The 24,791-nt window shown below is 38.0% G+C and overlaps 1 protein-coding gene and 1 non-coding gene across 3 annotated transcripts in view; both read right to left on the reverse strand.

The window, feature by feature from the left end:
• Positions 1-3,959: 3,959 nt before the first annotated feature.
• On the reverse strand, positions 3,960-4,033 carry Trnag-gcc (transfer RNA glycine (anticodon GCC)). Its single transcript has one exon. It is a non-coding gene; the product is annotated as a tRNA-Gly (tRNA).
• Positions 4,034-5,228: 1,195 nt separating this feature from the next.
• LOC140930798 (uncharacterized) overlaps positions 5,229-24,791 on the reverse strand; it is a 40,047-nt gene continuing 20,484 nt past the window's right edge. Inside the window, exons 1-11 of one of the 2 annotated variants that reach the window (XM_073380512.1) lie at positions 22,014-22,507; positions 20,550-20,609; positions 19,995-20,026; positions 13,366-13,844; positions 12,540-12,641; positions 12,048-12,137; positions 11,594-11,632; positions 10,657-10,731; positions 10,052-10,138; positions 9,765-9,851; positions 5,229-9,339 (exon numbers count right to left, since the gene is read on the reverse strand). In XM_073380512.1, coding sequence (XP_073236613.1) covers positions 9,110-9,339; positions 9,765-9,851; positions 10,052-10,138; positions 10,657-10,731; positions 11,594-11,632; positions 12,048-12,137; positions 12,540-12,641; positions 13,366-13,844; positions 19,995-20,008 — 1,203 coding nt within the window. In that variant the 5' untranslated portion in view covers positions 20,009-20,026; positions 20,550-20,609; positions 22,014-22,507 and the 3' untranslated portion in view covers positions 5,229-9,109. Of the gene's footprint in view, positions 9,340-9,764; positions 9,852-10,051; positions 10,139-10,656; positions 10,732-11,593; positions 11,633-12,047; positions 12,138-12,539; positions 12,642-13,365; positions 13,845-19,994; positions 20,027-20,549; positions 20,610-22,013; positions 22,508-22,544; positions 22,602-23,293; positions 23,372-24,791 lie in introns of those variants that run through there. The other variant, XM_073380511.1, reaches the window with a different exon arrangement.

Below are 24,791 nucleotides of genomic sequence, written 5' to 3' on the forward strand. Positions count from 1 at the left end.
CCAAGGCAGTGGTGCCACCCGCGGGATTTTAGGGTATACTATGCAAAATCTAGCATGCGCAAATAGACAAAAGTTACAGAACAACATTTGGAAAATTAAGACAAAGACGAAACGTCCTAAGGGCCACACATTACAAACTGCAATCCCAAAACCCTATCCGCGCTTAGTACTCGTCCCAAGTCCCCTGATTCCTGCCGGGAAAATAGTTATAATTTAGGCCAGGATTATCACAAATTACATTTTCTATTATTATGTCACTCAATTTATATCTCTCTTTCCGATATTTTCCTTGCATTGAATAAGAAAATCCATATTTTTAAAAAAAAAGAAATGCACTGACCAGAAATCGAACCCAGGCCTCCCGCGTGGCAAGCGAGATTTTACCACCAAACCACCAGTGCCTTGTTGACCAACTCCTTTCCATAATGATCGCATTCCTGCTCAGTTTATCATTATAATAGAAAAAATGTAGAAATGGGTGAGCAAATAATCCCGGAGTATAAGCTCCATAAAAACTTTACCTTACGACTTTTCTCTTCAAGTCGTATTTTACAGATCAAGTGAAGACCCGACCCTTCCCCAGTCCTTTCTCGCTACTTGCCGTCTCCTACTAAAGAGGAAAGTATTTACATGAGGGGAAATTGGAAGGAGGGCTTTTTCCGTTTCGTCGTTACCTTACACAACAAGTGAGTTAACTTATTTTTTTATTTTTTATTTTTTTACTATATTTTGACATAATCTGTACATGTGATCTATTACTGAACAGACCCAGGGCAACATAGAATCTATTTGTTTGATAGAAAGGTAACCGGCTCCTGTAAAGGTAAAATGAAAGATCTTTCAGTTCACTGACTCACGTAAGACCAAAAAAATCTTTCTCAGAAGAAATAATGACTATTTAAAAACCAGCTGGTCAGCGGGAAAATTGAGACAATATTTATATTCCTTGTTTATGTTCACTGTAAAACCTCTAGTAAAAGCAGATATCTCCCGAATTTCCCCTCACTTGCTGACATTATTTCCATTGTCTACGATTCTCAAAAAGAGGGAAGAAAGAAAACATAAAGGAAAAAGGAATGAAGATTCAGGAAGTGTGTTTCTTTAACTAATATATTGTATATGTAAAATATCGCTTGGATCATTCGTTAAGAAGGATTAAACTCTTCTAGGCAAAGTATTTTAAATCCAAGCAAAGACAACCCAGATTGAACGTGGTTAGAATCACCACCTACGTTCTTAGATAGGGAAACTATGAGAAGGTCACGACATGATATTTTTTCTCTCCTTTGTGAAAAGTCCTCTGATTACTATGTTGATAGACACTTTGCAACAGAACCTTCAAAGAAGAAATGCCCATCCCTTAAAATCATGATTAGAAAAAAAATCTAGAGGTTATCCTTTAAAGTTGCTTATTTGTTACTCGATATAAACATTGTAGTTATTGGGGAACTTGTGTTGGCTTTTGAAGATAAGCAAAGAAGTCGTGTCGGAACTTGTTTGGCTGGTGCTGAATTAAAATTCTAATCAATAACAAGCAACATCCACCTTGATGCAGTTACTAAAGAGGTTGTAACCTCAAATGTTTGGGGATGATAGAGACCAACAAAAACAAGGCAACAGTCATCATTCATATGACATTGTAATGAATTTTCAAAGTTGTTTTTGTTAAAACTAGCAGGTGATTAATTTCTTCCTCCTCTCAGCCTTCATTCCCGCTATAAGCATTAATTTCCTGCGTTATTCAGCATTACTAGAGTTGAACCTTATAAATATATTTTTTTTCTTTCCAGGACTGTGCTTTTTAAAAGTTGAAGTCGGATACAGCGCTTAAAGCCTCATTTCACGGAGCCGTGAGGGTTCATGGTGATTCTAAGTGTAATCGGTGATATTTTAAATTAATGGAAACGAATGCGGTGGACCAATGACGATTTAGGTTGTTGTCTACAACGACTGGTCATCAGGGAACCCTAATCTGTGTTATCATCGGTCATTTGAGGGGAACTGTGAAAACATCACACAAGGGGCAGTTCTAGTGGAATTATGGGTAGGACAGTGTAGTGGCTACACCCAGGGTGATGCTCACACCGGATGGGAGTCAGTGTCCCGGATAATGTTAGAAGAAGTATCCAAGCCCTAGTCCTAAAAAGAGCGTCTCCCTCCTTTCCGTGGCTTCCAAAAGAAGTTTAAAAAGTTTGTCTTTCCAAGTTTTTCTTTCTTTTTTTTCTATTTTTTCTTGTGCGCCGAATGAATGTTGTCTACGCGTGTGTTAAGAAGATCATATACAAATATAGAAAAATATAACGCGTGGGGAGGCAATTTAATTCAACGTAAGCATCGCCGGCTCAAGAGTATCAGCATTTCTCTTGTTTGTTATTCAATCTGTTTTCTATCCTAGCGTAGAGCAGAGCTCAATACTAATAACCTAAACATTTGAACAATTAAAAGAACCAGAACAGATGAACCTTCAAGGAATGTAAAACTTAAACACCGATTACCTCAAAACCATGATCAAAGAAAACAACCTAAAGGCCTTGGCATGGCTTGCTGGCCCTGAATCAAAATTCTAATTTAATACTTAACACCACCGACCTTGCAGGAGTAGATGCACTCTTTAACTGAGGTCATCTTGAATTGTTGGCATGTTAGAAACAGAACAAACTCGAACAAAGTATAGTCAATAAAAACAAAGCAACAACTATCTTGCATGTAACATGGTATCAAGATCTTAAAATTCTCTTTTATTTAAATTACGCATTTTTTCAGTCATATGGTCAGAACAAACAAAACGTGCGTGTCCATAGTGGGAAAATTATCTGATGGTATAAAGATTAAAAATAGAAACCACACCTATGTTTTGAGCTTGTTTAGCTGGAGCTTTACCAAAATTTCAGTTGACTACTCACACGTACTGATTACCCACTTAAAAAGGCCGGATATTATTTAATAGGTGGCTGCATTAAATATTTAGTTGTTCGAGAAAGAAATAGGAACAAGGACCAAATTAGTAACGACAAATATTACTCCCATAAGAAAATGCAAATAAGCAGTTAAGAAATATTCGCTATCCAATAAACGAGCACAAAGCACGGATCACAAAACACTGCTGCAGCATTTTGCTCTCCCGTTGATGTATGTTTTTTTCTGAGAATTCGCTGGGAACAGCCAACTAACCTCAAATATCTTTTACTCTCGATCAAATGTGATTAACTTAAATGAAAGTAGGGGTGAACTGTTTCTGCTAAACATTATAAACAGTGACCTTATAGCAACACAAAGCTTCCAGTTCTTAATTTCTTCTATGTTTTAATAACTCCACTTTAAATGGAAAGGGGAAAAATACATTGTATTTAGCTAAGGGGTTTCTAGAAAATTTTATCTGAAGCGTACTTTAAATAAAATGACTCGAAGATACAATAAAATAAGTAAACCAAGAAAATGATAAGTAACACAAAACAAATTCTTCAAATAAATGCGTTATTTTGCCAGAACCTTCCTATCAAAACAGCGATCCAGAACTGATCTCAAATTCTTGAATGCGAACAGGTAAAACTGTTTTATTTTTTGCTGCCTTAAGCGGCTACTTCATAATAGATGGAAAGGTTGCAAAGCTGGAGGAGAAAATATCGATCAACAATTTTATTAGAGAATAAGCCTTGTAGAGGGAAATTGCTATAAACACGCGATGAACAAAAGCTAAAAACAATTGTCCTACTTCCTGTATTGTACTTTGGATACCCCAAGCTGTGAAAGATCTTTTGTTCTTTACCCCTTGTTATGACTAAATTAGCTAGATAACTGGACGATAACAATCTTTTCCGTAATTGTTATTTTTATTGTTTATTATTATTATTATTATTATTATTATTATTATTATTATTATTAATTTTTTTTTATTATTTTTTTTATTTTTATTTTTTTTATTTTTTATTTTTTTATCCACATTAAACATTAACAATAGATGCACTGACCGGGAATCGAACCCGGGCTTCCCGCGTGGCAGGCGAGAATTCTACCACTGAACTGGCACCAGCGCCCTATTAAAAACTGACTCGCTGCCTTAAAATATGCATCGTGGTTAAATTTTTGTGGTGAAAAGAGAAAAGGAAAACAAAACAAAACAAAACAAGGCAAACACACACACACACACACACACACCCATACGCACCCCTGCATTCTTGTGAGGACCATATTTCCAGACCCTAGTTGCGAGGACACCCTTTTCCACAGCAGTTATCCAAATGATACTGGGGCATTTATTAGCTGACTTCTTGGCCTCTTAAAACATCTGGTCGAAATTAGAAAAAGGCCAATATTTTTTGTGGGGACACTGTTGTGGGGACACTTTACATCGCGAACTTTGCCTACTTGCGGGGACTGTGGTCTGGACAGTACTTATGGGCACACAGAGCTACACACCCGACTTGTGGGGATTGCATCTTGAGACAGTACTTATGGGTACACATGGCAAAACACCTTACTTGTGAGAACTAGTTGGACAGTGCCTATAGGGACACGTCAATACACCCAACTCGTGCTTGTTGGACAATCATTTGCTCAATTAGAAAGACCTATTTGATAAGAGTTTCGTAGATTTTTACTTCTCTTAGGGGATTTAGCTCTCACTTCCCTTAATCTGACATGCACCAAACGGATTCAAATTGCATTAAAATAGAGATTAAGAATGAAAAACACAAGAGCTCTTATTTTTCACATTATAGCAAGGTCCAATTTATCATTTCTATTTTCTCAGTGGTAGTAAAAAGGGAAACTGAGCTTTGTTAACCTGTGCAGTAAACAATATCAATATCTGCACGTTCTGCCCTCAGAGAAAGTTTTCGCCGAGTACCTAAGGTGATGTAATTATGACGGACCAAACCTGCCAACTTTCACTATATGAGGTTTTTCCCACCCTAGCCGGGATTTTACTCAATACGAGTTTAGCGAGGTTTTCCCAGCTTATTGTAGACACAAACAGTTGGCTTGGTTGCTCTTTTCTTAAGCCTTTCCGTCCAGCGGATGTTTCTTTGAAATCAAAGGAATCGGTTAATGAAAGTATCCACTCCACGTCTGGCCCAAAGAGAAATGATAAGTTTGGTTTTCCCAAGTCTCGCTGTTTCTAGAGACAAAGTCGGGGAAACATCAAAACTTGAGGGAAAACAAAACATACTATTTTTCCTTGAAGATTAGACATTATTCACCAGGGGGATAAAAACAAACTAACAAACAAAGAAACATACCTTAACAAAGCACAACTATAATTTCCTCCAAAGAAAATTTCCGACAAATACATCATGAAAGTGATGCAAAATACAAAATGAAACTAAGCTTTCAATTAAACACTAATACAATCTTTATCATTTTGAATGGTTACATTTGCGCCAGTGAAAGGTCCCGCTTGAAAATTGACGCTCTCTCTTGTTTTTCCACACATAGATAATTAAGCACTAAAGGACCCTAGTCAGCCTCTTCCATTGTCGATGCCATCGAAGGTATTGATATTGCATGGAGACGCAAAATATTATGGCTTTACTGTAAATGGTGTTCCAGAAAGTATGTTTAATTATCTTTAGTAGTTTCACAGTGAGTTCCTTCGTTTGCACATCGGAGTAAAATGTAGTAGCCAAACTCTCGCACATAAACAAAAAAAAAAGTATGGCTGACTAGGGCTCTTTAATGACTGGCCCCGCATTTCTCCGAGACCCTCATTGTTCCCCGAGACGTGAAATTAACGAGACAAAGTATCACACACCAAAACACTGAAGAATCCTTAAGGAAAGCATGGTTAATAGAGGGGCATGGTTATGAAACCTGGCAAACTGAAGTTCTTTCTTGTATGTTCTTGTTGGTTATTTTGGGGGTTGACCCTGTACAAAACCTGGCAAAATACAAAAGGTGATTATGTGTGCTCATACAACTAACCAACTTAGAAGCATCTCCATTATGTAATTCGTGCAGTCATTGAGCATAAAACTGAAAAGATGTGCAGGGTCAAGGACCTTCCAACATAAATCTTAGCCTGTTTCAGTGTTTGCTTCTTCGATGTTTAATGGGTTCTTAACCATTTCCCTCTATGTGGAGAGGCATTTCTCCAGAAAACCTGCGACATTCTACCAGTTAAACCTCTTTCAAAAGTTAGATACAACACTTGATACGTCTTGTTTATCTACGTTATGAAATTTGATTAAAATCTACTGGCAAATCTGAGCGATAAAAACAGTAACCTAAACATTCCGATCACTGTACAACGTGGCATGTTGCAAAATTGCAACTAGAATCGATTTGGAAAACATTGTCCGGGTTGTAAAAATCAATGTTTGCAAATCCAATTTTACAAATCCACGGTTAATGAACAAGTTCATGTCCTACCAAAACACCTTTCTGGGCTTGGTTTCATTAAGCGACGTCGTAATAGCACTTATGACTCAGTGAAAATCAAAACTAGGAGTCGTTATCTCGGCGTAAAGTGTAATTCAGTGGTAGAATAGAGCTCTACAAAGCTCGTTTCGATGCATTGTGATTGGTTCAGTTCGTTCGATTCCTGCTAGATCATAGTGACAGAGTCATGAGCAGAATTCACTAGATCACAACGCCTCTGCGCTTCTGACTACGACTCCGATTGACAGATCCACTTTTCATGAATCCAAGTTTACAAATCCAGATCACTTTGTACAAACTCTAATCTGGTCTATCTTTTACATGTCACACACACACACACACAAAAAGAAATGACAACATGATTGTCACGGTGAGTACAGTATATACCGGTAATAGCGGAAAGATGAAAGCCAAACGTTCGCATTCATGACCAACGCAAAAATACGGTTGTTTTGCAGTCTACTGCTATTCTGTTCGATTTTGTTGGTGGCTTCAAACAGTACCGTTGAACATGGGTTAGCAGCTTTAAAACGTAAATGCGATTCACCAATTAATAACAAGCATTTTAATAAACACGATACAACTTTTGAAATCCACGTTTCAGCATGACTCATGCATTGAACGAAAAAGCAGAATTATCCGTAGTCCGAACCTGTGGAACGAAGTGCGTTCGCGAACGGACAACTAATACACGTATCGCATTGATGAACGCGTGGTTGATTAGAGAATGAAAATTAATGAGCAGAGATGAACATTTCTGGACATACGATAGGAAACTAAGCACGTCCGCAAATTCTGAGACGACCAATTGCAACTGCTACTCCGTATTTTTCTAAACCACGTTTACTAGTTCGTTTAGGCCTAATGCTTGTACAAAATTTAACGGTAGAAATACATTACTAAGTCTTCCGAGAGTGCTGTCGCTGAATCGGCCGCTTCTTTGTATCGCATTCTGTGTTGCGATACTACACCTTGTTTTTTCTTCCAGCCTCTCAGTGGTCCGGTTTCTTAAATCCTTCAATCTGATTGCCTAATCTCGCGCGCTCCAGCGGTCCGGCTTTGTCCACCCGGACCCCAGTCAATTTTTTTTAAGCCGTACGTTTTCAATTTTCAATAACATCGATTTTTGTTACATAAAGGACATTTTGGGCCAAAACCCAACCTTGTTAAACGTAATGTTTCCCTTCACAGCGTCACATGTAAATAAAGGTCCGGTAATACGGGCAACATTTTTCTTCAACTTGTCTCGCAACATTGTTGCATTGCAAGTTGCAATCCTCTGTTGCGCGTATGACCACGTTTATGACCAACTTGTCTTGCAGCAAAATACAGTGTTGCAAGTCTGCGAATTCTATTCTCTATTAAACAATTGTCCATAATTCACTCTCTTTGCCCGCAAATTTTGCATTAACTACTGATGTGAAATTCTCTTGGGAGGTCTGCGTATTCCCAAGAGAATTTCACATTAGTTTATTCAAAATTTGGGGGGCAAAAGAGTGAATTATGGGCAATTGGAAAATAGAGAATACGTTTTCATTAGTCAATCGTGTGCAAATAAAGATGGCGCCTTCCGGCCGTTATTTTCTTAATTTTCCGTGCCAGCGAAGTTCTCTCAGTATGAAGCTCAGTGTTGTTTCAGAACGAAATAAAGTTTTGTCGTTGTAATAGATAGCTAGGCGAAAAGTTGTATTTCTGCAACAGTTCTTCCAAGCCTTTTGTCTGTTTTGCCGCTTGTTTCGAACGGACAAACGAGGCGCCCCAAAGACTAGGATAGCCCTTGAGGTCTTTGCACAGGGCAAATTTATTACTTTCAGTGAATTACTGGCCTACTTCGAATTCAGATTGTTCTTCACCGTCCGCCATGTTTTTTTTTTTTTTTGCCTCGTTGCCGCGCTTTGCGACAGCCAATCACAAGCGTCGAATTCAAATTTACTGCGAGACAAGCTGTAGCTTCAGTGGTAATACGAGCAGCAAAACTAAAATTTGTTGCAGAAAATAGAACTTGAGTCTACTTTGCGCAACATGTTGCCTCGACTTACAACACTATTTTGCTGCGAGAAAAGTTGCTATCAAACGAAAAGAGTGTTTCAACTTGTAATGCAACAATGTTGCGAGACAAGTTGAAGAAAAATTTTGTCTGCATTACCGGACCTCAACTCCTACAATTTCTGCATACAACAGTATCGCTTTCTGTGCTCGAAACTCAAGCGTACGCAAGATTTAAACTGAAAGGCAACACGAAATATGCTTTAAAGCAGCATCGTAGCGAGAAAAATAGGTAACTAAATAAAGAAGTCATTTGCCAGCCTTGGTTCGTCCGCATTAGGAAAAACTGTACCCTTGGTTTTGAGTACGGCCGTACTCAGTCACAGTTTTTCCCAATGCGGATGAACCAGCGCCGGCAAATAACAAATACTTATTTCAAAAAAATCGTCATTGCTGATTCACTGCTCAATACATGATGCCTCTAATGATGTAGAACAATATAAAAATGATACTTAGTTTCTTCGATACTCCAACTTGGTATCATTACAGATTTCCCACACAAGGAGACACCTATTGTTCTCAAAAGCTTATGAGCACCAATTATATGCAATCCAATTGTCAGCGTAAGTAGTCTAACACTAAAGAAAAAGCTTAATAATCTTACGATCATTTTACAACATTATTATTTCTTTCACTGTGCTAATCTCATTTGAAGTAACTAGAACCGTGCCAGGATGACAATACCAAACTACAAACTGTTATTTATAGTTGTGAGAACCCTCTTTCTTTTGTCATTCTGGTTCTTAATATAATATTTTACGGCTGTCCATTCCCTACGATCTAAGGCGCCATTTGCTTTGGCAATACAATTCTCACAGTCACGTTTGCCAGGAACACGTCCTTGTCTAATCCAGGGAGCGAGATACTTGAAAACAGCTTCTTTTTCCTCTTCTGTCCACGGAGTATGGGCAGTCGACTCTGCAAATCGAAAACGCTTACCTTAGTGATAAAAGCACCGTTTCTTTGCTGGAAGACAATAAAGGTTCCCAAGGATATGTAATGCCTAAAATTCCTACAGTATACGGGAAGAGCGCCTCTCAAAACCGTTACTAAAACAACGCCACATGAAAAACTCCTTCCGAAAAAGTTCGCAACCGGATTTATTGAGAGTGTAATAGATTTACAGCTCGCAAATTATAAATCAACGCGAAAGTCGAATCAACCAAGGTAACACACACGCATCACTTTTGATGTATTGACAATACTGTGAACGCCAGAGAGTCTCTGGCGTGATAGGTTAAAAACTGCTTTAGCTTGTCAGATCAGAGTAAAATGCTACCTTGTTCGGTCAGACTTCTGCATATATTTGAGATATAGACAGTGAAAAAATATTCCAAACTTACTCCCTGACTTGAGCACAGCTTTTTTGGCATTCTTCTTAGCTGGATCTTTCCCACCAATTTTTGCCGTCTTTGTAGGTTCTTTGACAACTATAAGTAAATACACAATACGTCAGAGAATCTAGACACAGGGAAGGGGGACAAATACAATACAGAGGTAGATATTCACAGCGCTTTTGACTTACTTTACAACAGGCGACTACATTTTTTTTACTAAAATCGACTCATTTCCACATGACAAAATATCCTACGTGCCGTTTTTATAACGAAAGGAAATTTGACCAACTTACTCTTTGTCTTTGAAATAGCACAGTTTGAATTCTCCTTATCTTGATCTTTATGTTTCTGAGAGCGACCACCCCTTATCGTCTTGTGTTCTATGTTGATAGGAAATATAAAAATAAAAAAAAATCGAAATTCTGAAAAGCACTTCACAAAGATAGAAGTGTACTCCGCGGGGAATAGTGAACCAACTCACTCTTATCCCCACTTTATGATTACGAACGTCCGTCCCTGCTTAACCTACAATGTGTGTCGTTCAGACCAACTTCGGGCGAGGCCTTCCCAAACACATACACAGAGGTGGGGGAAGGGAGACTTCTACAACCTCCCAATCTTTAATACATACTCAAGAGTGATAGTGTTAAGTTTTCAATCCATGAAGTATACACAGAGTTGAATTTATACACCTGATTTTCAAGGGAAGCATTTTCTCTGGCAGAGTTTACGGGAGGAAATCCTCTCTTATTATCTCATATTCACTGGGATTCTGAAACCCATAGAAAAAAAAAAAACGGATTTTCTTTCTAGAATAGGGGCAAGAAAAGGAATTGCGACACCATGTAGTTAAATTTTACATAGTTTTGTTCTATCACGAGGATATTTTTCTTATCACCTTCGACAACACGGTTGTCCTCATCACAATCATCAAGCTCCCCATCCGTGTCTGAAAATTCCAGATACGCAATATCTAAAAGAAAGCAATAAGAAACAATATGACTACGCATCGAACACTAGAGTCGCTAACCACCAGCAGCTTGGAAACTTGCCCCTTGTCTCGACAGATTGCAAAGAATGTCGTATTTTGACACCTAAAACAAGTCAATAAAAGGAATAAGGAGTCTAGGGAGAAATTTTTTTTTTTTTGCGCACCAGAGGCTGAATATATCGAACACATTTTAATTTTATGGGAGAACTAATGCTGACTATCGTTCCTCCACTCGCCAGCTTAGTGACAACCTTTAGTCGCACTGCTTAACATGAGCTTCGTTGCCGAAACTTTGTCAAGAACTAGGAAAATAAGACAATTCACCAATCTCTGTATTCCCATATTTTTATTCAATGACCGCGCAAACTGGACGGTTGTCAATGCAAAGCGTGAGCGGGTTGGGGCGGATAGAAAAATAGCCCATCGGGTTCACCTGCGTATCGGCTATTTCAAGTTTGCTTTGAGAAAATATTAATTAAGTTTGAGAACCACTACCCTCGTACCTTTTTTTCTTTTTCTACTGACGAGTTCATTTTGACAAAAACAAAAACTTCTTATGTTTTGCTTTTCTGACGATAACTTATTCTAATTATCTGACAATAAAGATGCAATTAAAATACGTAATCGTCAAAAAGCAAAACATAAGAAGTTTTCGTCTTTTTCAAATGAACTCGTCAGTAGGAATAGAAGAAGGCTACGAGAGTAGTGGTCGATTTGTTTTTCTCCGGTTAACTTTTTTCTTATCGACATCTTTTATTATGGGCAACTAAAATGTAACCTTTGATCTGGTCTTTCGCAAACCTCAGCTCAATAGTATAAATAAAATAATTCCCATCCTCTTTACCTGAAGTTACAATCTTCTTCGCTCTTCTTCCTTTGGCTTCTAGTACAAAATGAGTCAAAATTAATGTCGAAGAATATAGACATCCATACAGCTATAACAAGAAGTGCCAAAAAACGTTTTATTGACCAAAATCCAAGACTACAAGACTGATTCTTATTACCCGATTAAATCTCTGTACTACAAGGTAGTCCGTTTGACGCTGTGCTCCGTGTTTGAACTCAGCAATACATGAAAACTGATAGCACACTTCAACTTGTTTTAAAACATGATCAGAAAGTCAATTTCCTCATTTGCCTTCACAAAATCTATGATTTTCTAGGACTTGCATTTACCTCAAACAAAATACGTACTAAAGAAATTTGTTGCCACTGCTGGCAACAATGATCCCATGAAAGAGAACGTCTCAAATGCTTTCCAGTTTTTAAGAATATCAACAAATGATTTCGTATCTTACTGTTTGACTTTCGTGATGATTTGCTAGCCACTTCTTTAGTGAAATCTTTCTGGGACATACTTTTCGCTACTTTCTTCTTGGTAGAGCGTCCTGTTATAATGTTAATAAACCAATCAATTAACAGAGACACCTTGATTTAAGGTGGCCTTGCACTCCCTCGCAGAATTTTAAGTTTACAATAATGTTTCCTCTTATCTTACTTATAAATATTCGATAATAAAAATGGAGGTTTCCCCTAATGGTAACATTTAGCGCGTTTCTAACGGGTTTTATTGTTGCTATGGTAGCCTGTTATATAAAAAGGATGATCACAACTTGTTAACCAATGGCTGGGTATTTGTGTGATACCATTATTGGAGGATGATATGACTAAGAGTGGTTGTATTGATCCATCAAAGTATAAGTGATAGAAAGAGCTGGAAACTATTGTCAGCCAACTTAATTAAGTCGGCACTGCCAATATTCTGTGAATTCAGGAAACAATTTACGCACCTGAAGACGTTCCTTCATCGAAAGCGTCAGTCTTGTCATCTTCCTCACCATCAGTATCATTAAGTTCATCATCAGTGTCGGAAAGTCTTGGTTCTGCGATTTCTAACAAAACGTTTCCGAGTCAGAAATTTCGCTCATGCATTCCGCTTTTGCTGTTGAATATTTTTCCGCTAAAAAAGTAGGGTCACGGGATCAGTTTTTGAGATACTCTACGTACAAATTAAAATCTCGACTTCGAAACATCGCCCCTTGCGCATGCGTGAAGCTGGTCTGCTGATCAGTAAAGCTCGCAATTCCACGCGAATACTGTTTCTTTCGTTTTTTTTTCGCTGTTGTCATTAGCAGCATAACTAAAGTGGTAGAAGACGAGCACCATAAATACCTGAAGGTGAGACTCGCAAAGTAAAAAGAACGAAGACAACTTGAAGAGTAGTTTTTCCTTGCTGTTTTTTAGACTGATACCCGGCGTGATTGATCGCAACATCAACATCACAATTTTCGTTTACGTTCCAGCACAGTGGTTTAAAAGAATGTTTTTCCTTGGAAATTGTCTTTTAACGCAAAAATAACTGATATCGTAAACAGCTTACCAAACCTGGCGGAAACAAATTTTTACAAAGTAGGCCTCGCGCCGCCATGTTTGTAACTTTAAATCTCGCGCGCTATCTCGCGACCTGAATGAATGAATGAATGAATGAATGAAGGACACCTCTCGGGTGATCGCGTGATGCCTCGCGCTGAAATGCACGTTAGAGACCAGGCGTCTTCCGGTATATTACTGTTTTGAGTTGCCTTAAATTAGCGTGAAAAGATCACTTGTACTTACCATTCAGATCGATTTCTGTCAAGGTTTTTCCGGCAAATTTGCCTGTTTTCCCTTGATCTACCGTTAGAAGCAGTTTGCTAACTTTAGCGATTTCAATTGTAGACTCATGGAGTCTGTAAAAGTCCCTATGCACTCGAATGTCATGGCCAAGGTGTCTCGCGAGCCAATCCACTTCTGTTTCTTTCAGAGACAGGACTTGGGAAATAGTTGCTATGTACTTCCTCATCCTTGTACTGGTGATATTTGTAGGGTTTGACAAAGGTGGTTCACACTGTGTGCTTAATTTCTTGAGACAATCCCAGGCACGCATGGGCTCTAAAGACTGTCTATTTGGTCTTGCAAACACGTACGGATTCTCATCTGCGATGCCTACTGCTTTCCTCGTCTTGATTAGAACATCAATAGCGTTGATCATCTCGGGGGTCAAGATGACTGGAACCTTTCTGCCCCGCTTGCCACGAATCTCCACCATATCTAGTCTAAATACAACAATAAAAATAACTCTCTTTATCTGTGGAAAGTCTACCATTTCGAAAAGGAGGAGTTTCTTTTCAATGAAGGAGCAAATAGGGGTTCGTGAAACCAACCATCTAAACAAAAAGCGAAGCGAAAATAATAAAGTGGCATACTTCGATAAACAATTTCGTCCTGATCGAGTCTGACAGAGAAGCAAGAGAGAATTAAAGTTTCCCGATATACAGCAGCATTATATCAGGCAGTCTAGCGTATTTCCGCATGTTAACGTACTTTTATACACGTATTTAAATAATTGTTTAACTGACCTATAACTATTTTAAAACTTGACAGTGACATCTTGAAGATATTGAAACGTTCTTTACCTCGACTAAAGGCTTGGAAAATTATTAGAATTTTGACAAAGACGCGCGTTTATTTCCTTGTCGCACTCGTCGCCATTTGGTTACCCATACATAACATATATCTTTCACCAACGCAGTTGCAAAAGCCTAGGACATTCAGCTTCACTCTAAGTAATGGTTAAGAATCTTCACTTGCCTCCTGGATAATTCTCTTTCAAAGCTGCTAAGTGCCGACATTATTTCAGGGTTGTTCACTTTTGTCCAGTCTGGTCTGCTCAGGTAACTGTTTAGAAGCATCTTCGATGCTTCTCCCCCTCTTCGTTTGTTAAATATGACCAGCCTTGCAAGAGTTGCTTGGGCTAAATCACTCCATGCTTGTAGCTGAGGCTGTTCTTCCAGAAGTTGTACACCAGAGGACATCTTGACGAGGACAAACTTCCGTAGTTTATCGAGATCATCCGCGAGAGGCAACAGCTGCACTTTGTTGAATTTGCTTGTACTGAGAGAGTTGAGAGAATGGTGAGATACACGATGACTCCACTCAGATTCCAAAAGTTTTTCAAAATTTTCTGCATCCTCTTGCAAGTCCTTATCTTTCCTGCGCAACGCATGGCCCCGAAGAATGTGAACACATTTTTTAAGGGAATGACCCAGCTTTAAAGACAGAGAGGGAGTAGCGACATTCTGAACACCTTCTTGAAAATGAAACTTGGAAATGTTCTTTACTGCACAAATAACGACATCAAACTTGTCAGGCTTAATGAAGTCAGAGAGCCCAGCATCAGGTCGGAACTCGGTTTCACGAAGCTGCATCACGAGCCGAGCGAGTTCCCTCATTTTTTGTGAAACCAGGTTGTTTTGCTTTTCTCCATGCTTCTCGAGAAGCATCACTCCAACATCTCTAATGAGCTCGTCATTTCTGGCAATTGCTGAAATTTCATCACTTTTCATAGTTGCAAGTAATTTACTCAGTATACCGCTACTGTCATTGTAAATAGCTGGAAATAGCATCAATTTTGCGTTTTGTTGTACCTTCTGATATTTCGGGGCATCTTTCATACTCTCTGGCCTAAACTTACAGGATTTAGCATGCTTCCATAAATCGTGGCGTTTTAAGAAGCCGCAGCAAGACGGACAGGGAAGAAAATCTTCAGGACTGGACTTCTCACCAGAAGAGGATGGGCGTCTCATGACTATGAGCTCTCCTTTGCCAGTTTCTAATACGGTCAAATTGTGGTGGTAGTTACCTAACAACCGCAGTTTCTCAAGATGTCTCTTCCTTTCTGTAGACCCTTTGTTGAAGGAGAGGGCAATGGCCACTTCTCTTTCAGACTGGTGCTTCAGCTCATAATGCCTTGCGATTTTGAAAAGCAACGTGCCACAATAGTAACAAGCCTGCCTCTTGTCATAAACCCTTCTTTTGTCCTTACTTATCTGTGCACATCGTAAAGACACTGAAATGATAATGATATGAGTTATGTGAGTAAGTACGGTAACGTCATAGGCAAAGCTTTTGGCATCCATAGGTTACCATATTTTAATATGCATGATGCTCTGCTAAAATACGAACTCTCGAAGGTGGCCGCCTAATACAGGTTTCACTGTAGTATTGTGTTTCGAGTATATAATCATTATTTTTACAATAACTGTCAAATTTATTGGGCGCTGATTAGCTCATGTTTATCATCAATAAGAGTACAGACGGATAAAATTTTATTTTATGCAAGCTTTCAACAGTTCAACGTTAACCAATGGGATTTCATTGACTTTCTTAAGAAGCCAATCAAAAAGCGAGAAAACGCTATTGATAATGTTCGCGTCATTCTGAATTAAATTCACTTAGCTCCGGCAATTTTACGACGTCTTTTCCCCTCATTTATTCCCGGCATTTGACCACTTTGGGGTCTTGTTATTGTAAAAAACAAATTGACGTCGGTTTTTATGCGTCTGTCCTCTTATTGAAGATAAATTACGTCATAACATTGTCCAAGTTTAGTGCGGAACCACTCACCTGCGGCTCCTGGTTCCACAGCCACTTTGACAATGTTATGACGCAATTAATCATCAATAAGAGGTTAGACGCATAAAAAACTGATGACGTCAATTTGTCAAATGGCATAGATGAATGACCTTTTTCATTTTTCTTATGTACCATGATATGAAAGTCACAACTTTGGAAGCAAAATGGAGCAGCAGCCTGTGGCAACACTTGCGGGTGTTGTCCTGTTTCCCGGAGGAAGGGTTGAACAGATAAAGGTGTGCCAATTCCGATAAGCAGTTAAGTTCCCACAGAATCCTATGTTTGTTTCGTTTGTGTACTCAGTAAATTAAAATTCCAGGGACTACTTCCTTACCCCCTGCAAATGGCGGTGCTGTCATGATCGTAGTGCTGTTGCTTCTTGTCGAGTTATCCTCATCGCACGAAGAAACGTCTTTTTCAGGTGATGCTACGCAGCTATCCTCTTCAGCGTCCAGCGGAACCTCTTTTCGCAGAAACCGCTCACCTTTTAAAGAAAAAAAAATGACCTAAATATCTAAACAGTATAAAGAAAGGAGAGAGGTATTTTGCCAGCCTAAATTACGCAGGGTTTGAGCGTTTATGACTCCACCTTTCTGTGAAATATTATGTTGATCAGCGGCCCTCTCAATAATTTTTCATTAGTGAGAACCAACTTAAAAAGCACGAAGAGGTAACATGACAGCATGGAAGAATCATCTTGCACAGAAAAATTATATATTCCAACCACGCTATTAACCAGGGGCCGGTTGCTCAAAGACTGGTTAGCGCTAACCGTTGGTTAAGAGGTATCAAAACGTATAGGTTTCCATGGTATTTAACGCTGGTTAGCGCTAACCATGCTTCGAGCAACCCGGGCCAGGACTATAAAAGACGAGTCAGTAATAATAGTCAGACATAACATTAATAATGATAATGATAATGCTAACAACAACGATAACGATAACGATAACGATAACGAAAAATTTAACAAAGTGAAGGTGAGTGTTTCAACTCATAACACAAGTCTATTGAACTTGCACGTACCTGGTTGCTTGACTGTACTGTCATCTTCATCAGGGGAAGAGGAACTTCTACTCTGGTTCTCTACATAAAGGTAAGCCCATAAAAACTGATGTTTGTTACTGTTGAATTTATAAACAGTCGTGACTGATACTTGCAAATAGACTTTTATTACAGCATTACTTTCATAGACCTGACCAAAAGGGATAAGCTTGCATTAATTCTTTCTCGTAATACACCTGTTAGTTGAGATGTTCAACATCTTACTTAACACAGGATTTTTTTAAACTATTAAGTGTACCTAATAGTTTCGTTGTACTTTTGTCTTCGTCAGAGGAAGAGGAACTGGAAGACAACATTTTTCTTTTGACACGTTGTCTCTTGTTAGCTGCGAATACACACAACAAAATGTACTATGTATTAAAATGATGTTTCTTTATAAGTCAAATGGTAAGTTTCTAATAGTTACGATTCTTGTGGCATGGGTAAAATTGTAAGCCGGGAGAAGTGTGAATCTTTTGTTATAACTGCTAGACGAAGAAATGTTTAATGAATCTTGACTATGCAAATGAGTAGAGCACTTGCTACAGGCGTTTGCTAAAATGATATAGTTACACATCTACCTTTTTCACTTTTAAAAATAGATTGTTCACAGCCTTTCTATTTTCTCAACACAAACTGGAAGAAGCACGAGAAACAGTGATCGAAAAAAGTGTGAGCTCAAAGCGTTATCTACCCGCACCTACCCCAGTTGCGCTCCGCATTGACATACGCACCCAGTTTGCGCAGCCATAAACATTAACAGTCGCTACTGGCTGACGGCTGCCAAACTGTTGCTCCGTATGTAATAACCGAATTTTATTATTTTGAAAGTGTTATGAATGTTAAGACTTCCATGAATAGCTAGTGATAATTACGTTAGTTAGACCACTTATTTTATTTTAAAGTTTAAAATTAATGCTGTAAGTAGTTTCTTAATCTAACCTTTTAGGTGTCCCCAATTAGTTGAGGGATTCACCCTCGCCTATTTTACCTTAGACATGTTAATAAAGTTGTTGACTGATTGATTGACATGCAAGGAAATAGAGGACTTTGAACAGTCTACCTCGACTGAAAACAACAAACGTCATTATTAGCTTACCAAAGGTTTTCTGAATTCCACCATCTTCATCTTCACCTTCCTCGTCCTCTTTCAAATGTAGCCCTAAATCAAAACCAAACGAATCCTACGTTCACTTTCTCATATGTATTACCTGATCAATCAGTCCTCCGAACTGATTACAATGTAATGAGTACAAGTTCAAATCAGCAAACTTAATTCATCACTTGTGAAATTTTTCTAGTCCATACCTAATGAAGCCTGGGGAGATACCCTGTTCAGTAATCCAGGATAATCAAGTCTTGCAGGATAACTGAACTCTCCACTGTCTGTTTCAGCTGCACTATCAGCAACTTCCTACAAACGAGTCACTGTATTAGCATTTAACCAGGCATAGTAGCCTATACAAGGAGTTGTTTTTCACATGATCACACTAACGCAACTAAGGGTGTGTTTCTTTTAGGAAATCCAAGATTGGATTCTTGAATCCCAAAGAAACCGAAAACGGATTTTGCATTTCTTTCCTAAACAGATCAATCCAAGATCTCTCGGATCATGGTGTATCAAAGGGACGGAATAATCCTTGCCCACAGTGGATTATTCGGTTTCTTTGACGCACCAGGATCCGAGAGATCTTGGATTGATCTGTTTAGTAAAGAAACGCAAAATCCGTTTTCGGATTCTTTCGGATTTAAGAATCCAATCTTGGATTTTCTTAAAGAAACGCACCCTAAAATTTGATTTTTATATGCTGTAGTTCGAATACCAACTAAATTCAACAATGACACGTTAAAAAAAAGATAGTAAATTAAACATCTATTGTGATTGAATACTTACAGGGACAAGAATATGAACACACACAAGCACTGTGGGGACTGTTTAGATTGTGGGGACATTTCCCATACTTTTTGCTTTTTGATTAAGAACAGTGTGCAAACCTTTGACATTAGTTCGATTTGTTTATCGTTTCAACTTCATTGTTTATATTAATTATTCATTAAATAACTTCCTAGTAAAATATTTACCAGTAACCATACAAGGTTTATTCAATCCCTAAATTCTACAGCACTAAATCAGGTCAATTACATTATGGATACCATTATAAACTGAACTTCGACACTTCTGACAACGTGTCAAGATGTCATATCCCCAGACAGTTGTCATTTGGAAAAGAGAAAATATCCCAGGAAAGGACCACCCGATTTATACAAGAACCCCCTTTTGGCAGGCCAAAACTAAAGAAATGCACGATTTCCCAATCCTGCTGTCGAGTTATCATATTATCGACGCCAAAGTAAAATCACAAGAACATGCAAATAAGCAAATTACTGAAGGGAACAATGTGGACTACCACTGAGATTCTGAAAAAGACAATGGATACTCTTTGCTTCAATCAGCATTTTCTTAAGAGTTGGGCTCAGGCAACAATAACATCTGACTTTTTTCCCCTTTCCCTATTTCTTTTAGATATGTGAAAACTCCTGTGACTAGGAATTACCAAGAGAGAAACAAAGCCACAAGATTCGTGAGAGTAGGAGAGAGTATATGTACACTTCATTTGTCCTTCTTCTTTTACTTCCACGGTATATAAATGATAGAATAATATTCCTTAGAAAAAAGGGTTAAAAACTCCCACAGCAACATATGTAAGGCATTTTCTTTGATTACAATAAAATGCCTTCATAATATTTACCTCATCACTGTCATACTTCTGATTGCTCAAGTCTACAAAAAAAAACAATGCAGTGTATACATTTACACTTCAACTATTTAAATTACTATTATTTTTATTTTGACTTTTTGTTTCTGGAGTTCCCCTATGGTGATCTATCAAATGGAAATTTTACCAGGCCCATGAATGCTGCTTGCTTTTATAATGTTAGTGAAACTGAACAATTTTGCAAACAGCAGCAAGCCTACAAGCAATACAAGATATCAAGGACTAGAAACTGAAGCAAGTTATTTACAAGCAAATTAACGCATGTGCAACTTGTAAAAAGAACAAGAAATGTAACCATTTTACAAGTGCAGCATGATGAATTTATAGTGTCTTTTCTATATTGTTTCGCCATTTGTGCCACATTGTAACATTAAAAAAAATGCCTGTTATGATTATGTGTGCATAAACTTGCGAGCCTCCCTTTTCTTCACTGCCTAGTTTTTCATGACCCAACTTTTTCAGGGGCCAAAAAAAGATATGACCCTCCCGCATCTACTTTCTCACAAGTTTTTTTCAAGTACAGTGTACCTGCTGGTAGATTGCTTCTAACTTCTTCATCACAGGACACAGGACTTTGACTTGGGTAAGCTGCAAAAACAATAAGAAAATCTTCGTTTACATAAATGTACATTCCAACAAAGAACAAGCCTGCACCAGTTTTGTAACAAATGATGTTTTAGTTCAGCTCTACGTGCTCAGCAGAGCACCATGTGTAAATAGTTTTGTTTTTAAAACCATTAAGCCAAGAAAATTATGTTTTGACATCACCATAAGCGTAAGTGCGCAAGCATCTGTCTCTACAGACCCTCAGGAAGGAGGTGGGGAGTCTTGAGGTAACCCAAACAGGGGAGCTAAAGAATGCCATTTTTTCTCGGTGGGAAATCGAACACAAATAATACTGCGCTTTTGGGCAGCCAACATATTTCTGGCTGGAAATAGTATGAAAATCGCAGTTAATAACCAGTTTGAAAGGGAGATGCACTTGTTTTTAGCAAAAACAGAAGTTTAAAAAAGAAAACTTATTCTATTGATACCTCAACAAATGATCAAAGAATTGATTTTAATGTTTTAAGGTAGTTGTAAATTAAGGCTTGAAACCACTGCAAAAACCGTGAACGATCAAACTTGCCCAACGTTGGATCAAACAAGATCGAGATCAGTCAAAAAAAAAATATAGAGAATTGAAAGTCAAAAAGATTACTGCAAAGACTGATCAAACAACGTGAAAGACGCTGAGATGTACAATATTTCGACTGGCCAATACCAGTCTTCATCAGGTTTATTAGGACAAATCACGAGTTTACAGAATATATACTGCTGTAAAACAATAAACGGAAATTACCTATGATATGACGTGATACGGTGTAGTTACTAGAAAAAAAGAACTGAAATTGAACCTGTAGTTATATCCAAACTGCAGTTTCAGAACACTTTCTTAGCAACAATCATTCTGTTTCCCATATGTTACTTATACCTATTGAAAAACTTAATAATGAACGCGATTCTTTTAGCAAAGCGCGCAAAGCGCATCTCATCCAAAAAGGTAAAACAATTGAGCCTCTAGGAATTAACAAACGTGAAGAACAATAACCTATCACCATATATTACGCAACTTGTATCAGTTTTCAGTTTCAGTTCTTTTTTTCTAGTAACTACACCGTATCACGTCATATCATAGGTAATTTCCGTTTATTGTTTTACTGCAGTATATATTCTGTAAACTCGTGAATTGTCCTAATAAACCTGATGAAGACTGGTATTGGCCAGTCGAGATATTGTACATCTCAGCGTCTTTCACGTTGTTTGATCAGTCTTTGCAGTAGTCTTTTTGACTTTCAATTCTATTTTTAAGGTAGTGATCCAGAACGTCAAAGAGAATGGCAGAGAGCAAGAATTAACAAATTAATGCTCTCTTTCTTGAACCCAATCAAGTTTGCACACATCTTTTTTGAGTTTGCTCCCGACAGACTAAAATATTATAAGTACACGTACCTGGCAGCTTTGACACTGTAGTGTCAGAAATTATAATGTCTTCTTCATCAGGGGAAGAGGAACTTCTACTCTGGCTCTCTACACAAAGACACATGCATAAAATCTGATGTCCCTTATAAACAGTTGTGACTGATTCTAGTAAATAAACACTCATTACAGCATTAACTTCATAGACCTGACCACAAGGGACAAGCTTGCACAGTGCATAGATTTACCTTTCACCCAGTTAAATTACCACTATTTTTGTTATGTTTCTGGAGTTCTGCTATGGTAATCTGTCAAATGGAAATATTACTGGACCAATTAAAACCAATTGCTCTTAAATTTATGTGAAACTGAGAAGAATAATGCTAGCAAACAGCAGCAAGCTTACAAGCAATAAAAGATATCAAGGAGTAGAGACTTAATTAAATCCATTTTGAAATTACTCGTTATCCTTGCAATCTGATTGGCTCAAAAAGACTCAAAAAGTTATGCCCCTCCCCATTAATTCTGCAACCTTCTCAAACGTTTTCTTCAAGTACAGTGTACCTGGTAGATTGTTTGTAACATCTTCATTACAGGACAAAGGACTTTCACTCTGGTAAGCTGCAAATCAATTAAAGGGCACAAAATGTAAACCTTTTTCTATCTAGACCTACATGACAACAAGGAGCAAGCCTGCACCAGTAACATACGATGTTATAGTGGAGCTCCATATGTAAAGTGCATCAGCAGAGCACCATGGGTAAATGGTTTTGGTCTAAAAACCATTAAGCCAAGAAAACTTGGTTATGACATCACCCTACAAGAGAGCGATCGTCTGTCTCTACAGACTCTCAGGAAGGAGGTGGGGAGTATTGAGGTAACCCAAATAGGGGAGCTAAAGACTACCATCATTTCATGATGAGAAATCGCCCATAAATAATACAGCGCTTTTGGGCAGCCAACGTATTTCTGGCTGGAAATAGTATAAAAATCGCATTTAATAACCAGTTTGAAACGGAGAACTTTTTAAGCGAAAAGGTTGCTCCCGAAAGCTTACAAAAGAAAACTCATTTCTATTGTTCTCTCAACAAATGATCAAAGAATTGATTTTACCGTTTTAAGGCAGTGTTGAACTGATGCAGAAAGTGAAAGAGAATGGCAGAGAACAAGAATTAAGAAATGCTCTCTTTCTTGCACCTAATCAAGTTTGCGCACATCTTAACTCAATATAAACTTTCTAATTCGAGTTCGCCCCCACCCCTGAACCTTTTTGAGTTTCCCCCAACAGACTAAAATATTATAAGTACGTGTACCTGGTAGCTTTGACACTGTAGTGTCAGAAATTATAATGTCTTCTTCATCAGGGGAAGAGGAACTTCTACTCTGGCTCTCTACACAAAGACAAATGCATAAAATCTGATGTCCCTTACTGTTTAAATTATAAACAGTCGTGACTGATTCTAGTAAATAATCAATCATTACAGCATTAACTTTATAGACCTGACCACAAGGGACAAGCTTGCACCACCTATGCTTGCACAGTGCATACATTTACCTTTCACCCAGTTAAATCTTTAAATACTGCATAAGTCCAACATGAATAACCCTCCCTGTGTGGCTTCAGAAAATATCCATACCCAGTCAGTCTGCTAAAGGACATTGTACCACATTTACAAAGGGACTAAGTCGTTTAGGAAAGTAATTTGACAATTTACCATTTTATCTATTTTCTTTTAAAACGTGTTCAAATAAATTGCAGTCTGTTTTCTTTGTATGTATCTTCAGATGTTACGATTGATCGAGAATAAACAGCAGTGACATGCCATGCAGATGGCTAAGTGTTAACTTTAACTTTAACATACTTTCTTGTCAAAACTATTTTTCCAGGGGGTATGGGGGGTGTACATAAAACTTGTGGAAATTCCGGGGGGGGTGGGGGGTTATTTTTGCATTCAAAAAATGGAAATTCCGGGGAGGAGGGGGGAGTTGCATGAAATTCCCTCTGTGGTGGGGGTATGGATAAATTATTTTCTGGAACTATACGGTGCATAAAATCTGATGTCTCTTACTGTTTAAATTAGAAACAGTTGTGAATGATTCTAGCAAACTAACACTTATTACAGCATTAACTTCATAGACCTGACCACAAGGGACAAGCTTGCACAGTGCATACATTTACTTTTCACCCGGTTAAATTAGTAGTATGCTTATGTTCCTTATTATTATCAAATGGTGATCTAAAAAAAATTACCAGGCCCATGAATGCTGATTACTTTTAAAATTTTAGTGAAAGTGAGTAGAATAATGCTAGCAACAGCAGCAAGCCTACAAACAATAGAATATATCAAGGAGCAGAGGCTAAAGCAAGTTATTTACAAGCAAATTAAATTAGCACTAATGCCAGCTGTAAAAAGAACAAGAAATTTACTTATTTTGCAAGTGGAGCATGATGAATTTATATTAAATTTTCTACATGTCTATGGTTTCGCCATTCCTGCCATAAAATAATATTAAAACAAAATGCCTGTTATGATTATGGGTGTATAAGCTTGTGACCCTTCCCTTTTCCTCGCTGCTTAGTTTTGCATGACCCAACTTTTTCAGAGAAGAAGAAGAAGAAATTGGTTTATTGCTACCTTTTGCAGTGAGAACTGAATTACAGGTAGGGTCAGAAATAACGGGAATCTAAGGTAATAAATAATACAAAATAAGTATGTAAAGCGCTTAGGAATCTAAATAGGTGGCATATTTGCACGTTACAAACTGTGCAAAACGGTCGGTGTTGGTTTGTTTGGATACAATGTTGGTATT

This window comes from Porites lutea, chromosome 3 (genome assembly GCF_958299795.1).
Source record: "Porites lutea chromosome 3, jaPorLute2.1, whole genome shotgun sequence".
Lineage (NCBI taxonomy): Eukaryota > Metazoa > Cnidaria > Anthozoa > Scleractinia > Poritidae > Porites > Porites lutea.